Source organism: Squalius cephalus (genome assembly GCF_949319135.1).
Source record: "Squalius cephalus genome assembly, chromosome: 18".
Taxonomy (NCBI): Eukaryota; Metazoa; Chordata; class Actinopteri; order Cypriniformes; family Leuciscidae; genus Squalius; species Squalius cephalus.
Window position 1 is genome coordinate 1,478,884 of NC_137139.1, and position 10,619 is coordinate 1,489,502.

Below are 10,619 nucleotides of genomic sequence, written 5' to 3' on the forward strand. Positions count from 1 at the left end.
CCGCGAGAGCATGTGAGTGTCTTAAAATTAGGGATGTAACGAAATTTAGGCTGCCGAAAATTTTCGGCCGAAAATAACATTTTCGTTTTTTTGGCCGAAAGATACTAAAAAGCCGCCGCGCCTCTCCGTGTTCGGCGATGGTTTGACTCTGGCTCAGCGTGTTTTATGACTTTGCGTGCGAGTCCGCTTCCGAAGATGTATAACTTCTAAGCGCGTTCCGCTGTGTGTGTGCGCTGTGCTCTCCGCTCCGTGTTCACAGCGCGTTCTGCTCAATGTCCCGCAAGCAACCTCCGTGTGTGTGTGTGTGTGTGTGTTTGTATTGCGAGCTCTGCTCACGCTCACCGGAAAGGCAAAGTCCGCTAAAAAAACGTGCCGACATGAAATTTCTCTGGACTTGTTTGTTTCTTTTTGCAATAGCACTACTGTGCTGTAACATGGTGTGTATAGCCGTGCTGGCAACACTGGTAAAACTACACGAATCACGATCCTCTCGTTCTTCCTGCTCTGCTCATGCTCTGATAAAAATAGCTTTGTAGGAGTATACGTTATTTTGACAATTGGTCAAAAAATAAATCTGTTAAATCTGATTCTGCTGCATAGAACTGATTGAAGAATAATATATTGATATTTTATATTATTTTAATATAATAATATATTTATTTAAATATATTAAATATATTACATAATATTTAATATATGTACCAATATTATCCTTTTCACCATTTGTATCACTCCGCTTGTCTGTGTTTGCGCCACTTGCATCATTAAGCCAGTAGGTGGCGACAAGTGACTGTCTTTATGAGTGAACAATTGAACTTTAAACTGATTAGTGCCAAAAACATTGATTAACTCAGGAAAGAAACAAGTTGCTGAAACCAATCTTTAATGGTAATATAAATTGCTCATTTGCCTCTGGACACACAAAGATTGCACTGGTTTTTGATTGAAATGTAACATCTATGCAAAATAATCCTTGAAAGATTTCTCATTTAAGGCCATTCCTGTTTGGAATATGTGATTGTGTATTGTCAACAATAAGCAGAAACATTCTGCATTTCCATTTTGTAGTGTGGATCATTCATTGCAATATTTATCCTCATTCTCATGTTTAAGAATCTGTTATCTTGACAAATAATTTATGCTACTGCCCTCTGACATGCTTTTAAAGCTATTGTTATCCACATTTTTTGGCCTTTAAACACCTTAAAATGCACATATGTAGGTCAGAGAACTCATGCCCCCGCATGTCCCCGAACCCCCCTAACTACCTCACATTTGAATACGCATGACTGTGTGGTAATGTGTGCTGGAGTGGCTACAGTGCCGGGGCTGAATTTTTGAGCCAGTTTGCCCCTGCATACAATAATACATTATTCTCTGTATCAAATCATTGTTACCCAGCTCCTGATGTTTCGGGCTCATCCCCTGATGTTTTTAAAACCTAGAAACACCCCTGCAAATGCATATACAATATTTGTAACTTAAATAAGTAATAATCAAATAAAGAGACAATATATTAACATTTTAAAATGTTTTGCAGCCATATTTGCAACCACCCCAGCCATATTGCCCACTGAAGCTAAGCAGGGCTGAGCCTGGTCAGTACCTGGATGGGAGACCTCCTGAGAAAACCAGGTTGCTGCTGGAAGAGGTGTCAGTGAGGCCAGCAGGGGGTGCTCACCCTGTGGTCTGTGTGGGTCCTAATGCCCCAGTGTAGTGACGGGGACACTATACTGCCAAAAGAGCACCGTCCTTCGGATGAGACGTTAAACCGAGGTCCTGACTCTCTGTGGTCATTAAAAATCCCAGGATGCCCTTCGAAAAAGAGTAGGGGTATAACCCCGGCATCCTGGCCAAATTTGCCCCTTGGCCTCTGTCCATCATGGCCTCCTAATCATCCCCATATACTGGTTGGCTTCATCACTGTCTCCTCTCCACCAATAAGCTGGTGTGTAGTGGGCGTTCTGGCGCAATATGGCTGCCGTCGCATCATCCAGGTGGATGCTGCACATCGGTGGTGGTTGAAGAGATTCCCCCCTTCTATGTAAAGCGCTTTGAGGTCTCAGATAAAGCGCTATATAAATGTAACGAATTATTATTATTATTAAAAGTCTTACAGTTACAACCGGCCCTTTGAGGGCAGCCATAATGCTGAAGTGGCCCTCAGTGAAAATGAGTTTGACACCCCTGACTTACGCAGTACGAGAGAACCTCTCGTAAGAGAACTTACATTTTCAAAAAAACATAATTTAGTATAATTTATAACATGTTTTCTTCATGGGGACCATAAACAAAGTTTCCTCAAGGTCAGACATTTCTGATATTACTACCTTTGTGGGGACGTTTGGGTTTACCAGGACACACACACACACACAAACTGTGATTTCTAATCCAGGAACCATGTTTGAGAACTTTGAGAGCCCTGGTGGAAGAGTGGGGTAACATCTCACAGTAAGAAAAGGCCAGTCTGCTACAGTCCATGAGGATGATCTGTGGGACTTACAGCAGCTCCTGGCTACACCAGATATGACTGCTTATTTTGATATTGTTCAGGGACTCATTGTTCCATTTCTTTTCATCAAATGTCTGCGGAACTTGTTTATTTTATGTTTATGTTGTTGGATCTTTTTATGTTCATACCAATATTTATACATTAAGACATTTTCTGGAAATAAAAGCAGTTGAAAGTTAGAGGACATCACTTTTTTACCGAGTTTAGTTCTGTATGACTGTCCCTTTTTTGTCATTATGTTTTTGATAACACAGATGCAACATGACTGATGAAAGTGATTAAGCATAAAGCACATAATGTCTACATTTACCATTTAGTTTATTTAATGAGCTAATTTAATACAATTTATGAACTAATTTCAGTTTAATTAATTGTTCAAATTGAACATCAAAAGCAGAAAACATACTCTCTGAAATAAAACAAAGATACATGTAGTGTAAATTACAAATATAAATCCTACAAAGATAATCATATCCTTTATGAGTGACAGCTTTACCAGTTTTATTACAATTGATGCTCTGTAATTGAATTGGCTCTATCACTCTCTCTCCTCTCCACTATAGCTGGTGTGTGGTGAGCGCACTGGCACCGTTGTACTGTGGCTGCTGTCACATCATCCAAGTGGTTGAGGAGAGATCCCCTGATATGATTGTAAAGTGCTTTGGGTGTACAGTAGTACATATTCAAGTGCTATATAAATGCCTCATTCTATTCTATTCTATTCTATTCTGTAAAAATATCGACCAGAGAGGATCCTGGCTGAAATATTTTCAGAGTTAAGATTTGTTTAACTGTCCTTTTAAACCAGGGATAAAATATAGCATAGATCAGAGGATCCAGAGATGGGTTTATGTACCACATCCATCTTACAATAGCTTTGCCTGTTTCAGAGTTTACCCATATAAAACAGGTATAGTATGGAACATAGGCAATCATATAAACTACAACAATGATTCCTAATGTCAGAGTAGCTTTACTCTCCGATTTCCTCTTCAATGAACCTTCTGTTACACATTTACCACCCTTCTTCAGAGAGTTTATAACTTTCACATGCTGAAGTACTACATAGAAAATCCTCAAATATAAAGTTAGGCATATGGTACATGGAAAAATAAAAGTAATTAACGCATCAGCGATAAAAAAGGGAAGTTCCCCACTAATAGCACAATATCCATAACACACGTCGGGTGTGGATGAATTAATGTTCAAATATTTCAACACATTTACAACTGAAAGAGAGTAAGAAAATGCAAAAACCCAGCTCAGACAGATGCTTATTAAAGTTTTAGTTGTGGTTATTTTCTGTGGGTAGTGTAAAGGGTAACACACAGCCACATAACGATCGACAGCAATTAAAACTAAACTACTGAGAGATGCTGTGGAGAGCAATCCAAAGACTATAATATACAGACTACAGAAAGTTTCTCCAAAGTACCAACAATCAGCCTCAATCTGTGTGATGGCCTCTAGGGGTATCACAATAAGTCCAATAAGCATGTCAGCCACAGCCAGAGAGAGAATAATCAGGTTTGTTGGAGTGTGAAGCTTCTTGAAGTGAGAGATAGAGATGATCACCACCAGGTTCAGAAACACAGTCCATGCTGACAGCAATGAAAAAACCACATGCATAATAATGTATTCATGTCTAGAGTATTCAAAGCTCTTGATACATGATGAGTTGATGGCAGGAAAGCAGTAAAGAGACTCATGATCCTCTGTCTCATTAGCCATGAGTGAGTCTCCTCATGTTAGGAGTTTGTTCTGCTCTCTTTCTTGTCATATAATTTATACAGTGTCTGGATCAGACGGCCCACCCATCTACTGCCCACTGATGATGTAACATTCAAACGTTTTTTTTATTTAATATTTTTTTTCAATATTTTTTTGCTGAACATTAGCTTTGAAATGCAATTAATTTCTTCAGTCCAGATTAGAATTATTTTACACTGTTCAAAAGGTAATGGATTATTATTATTTTTATTTATTTTTTTGCTTCATTTCTTCACTGTCTTGTTATAGTTTAGTATTTCCACATGAAAGCAAAGCACAGGTGGAACTGAACTGAACACAGGTGTTGTGGTTTTTGCTTCAATCAGTAATCAGCCACTGTAGATCACTCTTCCTTTGAGCGGCTCCTGGAACTCATCTGAGGGGTCCCTTGGTGTGGTTAAGATGATTTCTGTGAATTAGGAATGGGGTCCAGAAATAGAGGGGTTATGTCATCCATTGGAACTCAAGAATGCTTGAGCTGTTCATAATCCTCCCAGTTTACCCTGTAAATTAACTATTAACTATTGCAATGTAATAGGTGGGCAATAACTGTCCCGTATACAGAACACATTATCAAAAATGGTGAAATAATCTTTATACTGAACAGTGAAAAAGCTATTGAATTGAACATATGTGTAATACAAAGGATTCAATTCCCAATGACATCCATTATTGTCATCGTCATCACCTGCAAAGATATTATTCAAGTTCAGCTAAGTGTTCACCATATCAGCATTGCCTTCATCGTTCAACTCATCCTGCATCGCTCTCACTGCACTTTAATAAATTTTGTTTGTTTGTTACACTCTACCTTGTCTGCCTTCTTATGGATGTGACAGAAGACCAGACCAACAACATGCAGAGCACGAGCACCGCTAACACGGATGCATTCGCTGAATTGGTCAAGTCAAGTCATCTTCATTTATATAGCGCTTTTAACAATGTAGATTGTTCCAAAGCAGCTTTACAGTGATAATAGGAAATTAAAGTAATAGAGATTGTTTTGGCTTTATAGCAGCTCTAGAATAAAGTTATTGTCCAGCTAAAGTTAGTTTGATTGATTCACTTCCATCGCAATGATCATTAGTTATTAAATGATAATAGTTCAGTAAGCTGGTGTGTGGTGGGCGTTCTGGCGCAATATGGCTGCCGTCGCATCATCCAGGTGGATGCTGCACATTGGTGGTGGTTGAGGAGATTCCCCCCTTCTATGTAAAGCGCTTTGAGTGTCGAGAAAAGCGCTATATAAATGTAATGAATTATTATTATTATTAAAGGGGGGGGTGAAATGCTATTTCATGCATACTGAGTTTTTTACACTGGTAAAGAGTTGGATTCCCATGCTAAACATGGACAAAGTTTCAAAAACTAAGTTGTACGTTTGAAGGAGTATTTTTGTTCCAAAAATACTCCTTCTGGTTTGTCACAAGTTTCGGAAAGTTTTTTTTCGAGTATGGGTATGTGTGACGTCAGATGTAACGGAATTTCCTTATACGGGTCCTAAGGGCACTTCTCCGGTAAGATCGCGGCCGCGCGCGCACTCTTAGACCAGAGCAAGAGAGTGAAAGCAGTTCGCCATCAAAGCGCCCTGCACGGCTTTTGGGAAGTCAATGTCACCAAAGAAGTGTGTTTTTGGTTGCCAGGGCAAGACAACCCTGCACAGATTCCCAAAGAACCCAGCGTTAAGGAACCCGTGGATGGAGTTTGTTTTCCTGAGCTTAAACGGAGTTGTGTAGACTGTTTGTTCCCTGCATTTCGACGATGATTGTTTTATAAACAAAGCCCAGATCGGCGGATTTGCAGATCGTCTAATGCTTAAGGATCGAGCAGTCGCAATGATAAAGGTTCGCGGTCGTGCGTTGGAACCGGACGGTGAGTAACTGTTGAACAAATAATGTCTCTGTGTGTTGTCACTAGCTCGGCGCGTTAGCACAGCTAAGCTTCGCCCACACGGCCCGCCTCCAGCCGCTCGTTTTTTTCCGGAAAGACTCGGTACACCCTATCTTTCTTTAATAAATATAATAAAACAAAAGACTTTTTGGAGATATGAAGGATGCAATATTACTCTATAGGTACTCAAGATTAACCGGAGATTGAGTGAAAATGAGCATTTCACCCCCCCTTTAACCCTCTGGGGACCAAGCTGTTTTTGGGGTCCTTGAGATGTTCTGACATGCCTTGATATTTGTGCTTTTTTCAGTTATTTATAAACATGTTAATGGCAAAGGTGTAAATTCACTCTATATAGCACAAACAGGGCTACCATAATATGTGAGCAACGTGTATGTAGATGTTTGTATTTTTAAGAGAATAATGTTTATGCGTGGTTATTGGAAAAAAATAAAATGAAAGTTGCTGATTTAAGAACATAAAACACATAATAAATATTTGTCCACAAGACTTTTGATTAATTGATGTTGTCCCTTTGAATTCTAGCTTCAAAATTATGTGAAAATCATCCTGCCTGATTGTTCACATGAAACACTACATTGATTTAAACATTGTAAAACATGTCTTTTTTTGTCAGAAGAGGTTTATGCGTGGGAGTGGTAATGGGTCATCAATATTAATGAGATTCAGACCAGAGGTGTGACATAGACGCTCCCCCAAGTGTTAATGGGCCATCAGTGAGGCAGCCTGAACAAAGAATGAGGAGATTCAAATGTTTTGTTTTTCAATCTGTTTTATTGTAATTTTGTAAAAACAAAAGTAAAGGCAGGTATCTCACAGTAAATGCTTATGCCCCGTTGATGCGGGCTCTAAGCAAATCAAATGTGACCATATATTGCATATATGTGACCTTTTATATTAACATTACCAATCAATAATTGTTATGTTGTGCATGCATAACAACACATTTGTTGCAAAGCCACACAGGCACATATAGGCTACATTTGTATCATCACAAAGTATATAAACAAAATGTAACTAACATCTGTAAAATAGTAGGTAAATATGTACTTACTCTTTTTGATTTTTGTTGCTGCGTGTCCTCGTTGCAGTGGAAGGCGAGAGTGAACAAGCTACATTCCTTTTAAAAAAAGTTACAAAACATATGTAACATCAACCAATCTCCAAAAATAAATAATAAAGTCATACAGGCTCATATTATTAACACTAAGTATAAACAAAATTGAACTAACACCTGTAAAATAGTGGGTAAATATGTACTTACTCTTTCTGATTTCTGACTGTGTTGCTAAGCGCACTCCGAGTTGCAGGCGGAGGTAGTGATGAAGCTACATTCCTTTTAAAAAAGTTGAAGAATATTATTACATAAATATAACTATAGTAGCATTAGTCTATAATGAATTACTGATGTAAATCATTTTAGACGCGTGCAATAAGCCTATATGCGTGTCAATGGGCCATTACCGGAGAGGCACACCGCAAACATTAGCCTAACACATTTGTGCACTTCATTAACTGGGTATATTTACACATTTCAGCACATTTACACACATTTACAACTGATATTTGCGAGCATGCATCGTTAATGATAATGAGGCAGCATTTATATAGTCAAAATATAATCTAAACACCTACTAGGCCTACTTTCTAAAATAATTTCTAAATTCTATCTTTCATACATAATGATCTAAACATATCATTTAGGCTACACATACAAATACAAATTTCCTAACCAAGGGGTGTAGCATATGTACACAAAAAAACAAAACAAAACATTTTTAACGTTGAAATGGTACGAGATATTAAATTCATGGTATAGATATGCACTTTCATTAGATCGTGTTGAATATAGGTAGATATAAAATGTCAGTACTCTGGATGGCAAGTCCACCCAGTATAATATGTAAGCTCATGTTTTGAATAGCTTGTCAACTAATGCAAGTAAGAATAAATACTTACTCATCCGAAATTCTATCCACGGCTGGATCAAGTCGCTCTTCAAAATACAAACGGTCGTCATCAGAGTAGTCGCGCTCCTCTTCTGATGAAAATCTGGACTCTTCGTCGATAGTATCCAGGACGAACTAAAGGGCTTCCGCACCGGTGTACCGTGTCATCTTCCCAACGCGCAGGTGACGAAATGATGAAACTTGAAGCGTTTAATGCATTTGCTTGGGGGCGTTTACCTGTTTTGCATAGATGGCTTAGCACATTATCTTGTGAATAGCGCGCTCCGTGAGTAGGCGTGAACGAATTAAAGTCAATGAGCTCGTAATGAGCTCGACTGGAATCGCTCTCTTTTTATACAGATTACAGAAGCTGATAATATTTGTTTTTTATATAAATGACTTCATTTAACAGATGCGATCTCAAGCTTTATGCCCGTGGGTCTGTTTGCCTGTTTGACTGAATTTTCGCGGAGTTATAGATCATTTTCGAACGCGTTTCAAATGGGAGTTTACTGACAGAGAGAAGGCAGAAATTGCATCATGTTAAAGTTTCTTTATTTGTCAAAAAGCAAAACACTTTATTTTTATTGTGAGTATACAGAAAAAAAATAGAAACTGAACAGGATCAATTGATGTATAACACGAAAATTAAAGATCAAAATTAACAGAGCATTTTGTGTTTATTTTTCATTGCTAAAAAAAAAAACGAGCAAAACGCGCCGGCGCGTTTTTGGTCCCCAGAGGGTTAAGTGTGCTTGCTGAAAGCACACTTTCTTCTTCTTCTTCTTATTATTATTCCCGGGAGAAAAATTTTGGTCAGCTCCTGCGCCTAGGCCCTTTGAGACAGAGACACTGTTCCAACTTTAAAACGTCCGGTCAGTACCGGTGTAAGTTGCTCGCGAAGATGACATCACAAGTCCATGTCGTTTGTCCGCCATAGTGGATTGAACAGAAAGCGAAACTAAAGTTTCACAGGTCACAAATTTGGTCCGAACTTCACGAAACTAGACGTCCATGATCCTTGGACCAAGCCTCACAAAAGTTACTAGAAGGATTTTTGATTTTCAGAAGCGTTTGCCCGTCACAGCCAAACGAAATCAGCAGCGTAGTCGCCAAAACAGGAAGTAGTTCATATTTCAGGAACGCTGACACATATCGAAACCAAACTTTATACATGAACTCGGGACTCCAATGTGAGGAAGCACAAGATCTGAAGTTTTTTTATTTTTTTTATTTCAGGCTAATAGACAAACCCATTTACCTATGTCTATGCAAGAGTTCACCTCACACTTTTAATGTTAATGCATTTAGACAGTAGGTGGCACTGTTGTATTACATTTCACAGAGCTGCCAACTCAGTGTATAGACTGCATTCGTTTTTACTAGGTTTGTCTTAATAAATGCAGGCATGAATTTCGTTTTTTGCATTGGTCTAATTTAATCATCTTCATTTATTCATATATACAGATTTGTATGCATGAATTGTGCATTTCCAGTTCTTAAAGCAGTTAATAACAAAAAAAAAACAAAAAAAACACTTTATACAAAATACATCATGCTCTTCTTCGTCTGTGGCTGTGTTTGTGCGCACGGGAAATATGCTGCGCATAACAATAGAAAACAAGGAGAAACGTGCAGTCACATGCTCAAACAATCAACAACGTCGCTCTAGAGGTGCGTTCCATTTGACCATAAGTGGACTGCGAAGTGGACTTCACAGGGTTTTCCGCCATCTTAAGTTAGATTCTAATCCGAAGGGAGCGAACATGTTCAGTTCGAAGGGCACTGCGCACGGCATAGGGAATAAGGGAACATCGATACATCACTTCACAGGAAGTGGAGAGCGATGATCACGCAACTGTCATTTCGCGCACCACGTCATCACCAGTCAGAACGGTCATAACTAACGATGGAGGAGTTTACGTATGTGTGTAAGTATTCATACATTTGTTATACAAATTACAGTATTTTAACGGTTATTGTTGTGAATATTACATATACTATTTTTGATGATTATAATTTACCTCAGTGAATGCAGCCAGCTTAGCTAGTTTGTGAAGTAAAGTGATTTTATTTTAGGTAGTTGTAAAATAGTGCAATATAATTGTAAATATATAATATAATTATAAAAATGTAAATATTAATGTAGTCCTGTATATATTTATGTTATATCATAATCTGCGCGACTCCGTCGTTGACTTTCTTTGATGACATTTGCAGGGCGTTTCAAATGAGCGGTTATTGTCAGTGAAGTCCACTTCAACTGATATACCGTGCTCAGGGAGTAGGGGAGCAGTGAACACTGCGTATGGACCCTGTCAAATGGAACGCACATTAGATGTGTTGTGTAAAAACAAGTGGAAAGCGCGAGTGCGCCGCTGTCTCCTTTCCACAAGCACTTGCTGTCCCGTGGCGTCTGTCATTGCTATGCAACCGTGAACTGCGCTCTCCATGATGACAAAGAAGTCCACAATAAG

At 38.7% G+C, this 10,619-nt stretch overlaps 1 protein-coding gene across 1 annotated transcript; it reads right to left on the bottom strand.

Annotated features, from left to right (window-relative positions):
- Nucleotides 1-3,235: 3,235 nt before the first annotated feature.
- LOC307146318 (trace amine-associated receptor 13c-like) lies at nt 3,236-4,282 on the bottom strand (the record flags this gene model as incomplete). Its single annotated transcript, XM_079850216.1, has 1 exon — nt 3,236-4,282. The coding sequence occupies exon 1, from the start codon at nt 4,241-4,243 to the stop codon at nt 3,236-3,238; it is 1,008 nt and encodes a 335-aa protein (XP_079706342.1). The 5' UTR covers nt 4,244-4,282.
- Nucleotides 4,283-10,619: the final 6,337 nt, after the last annotated feature.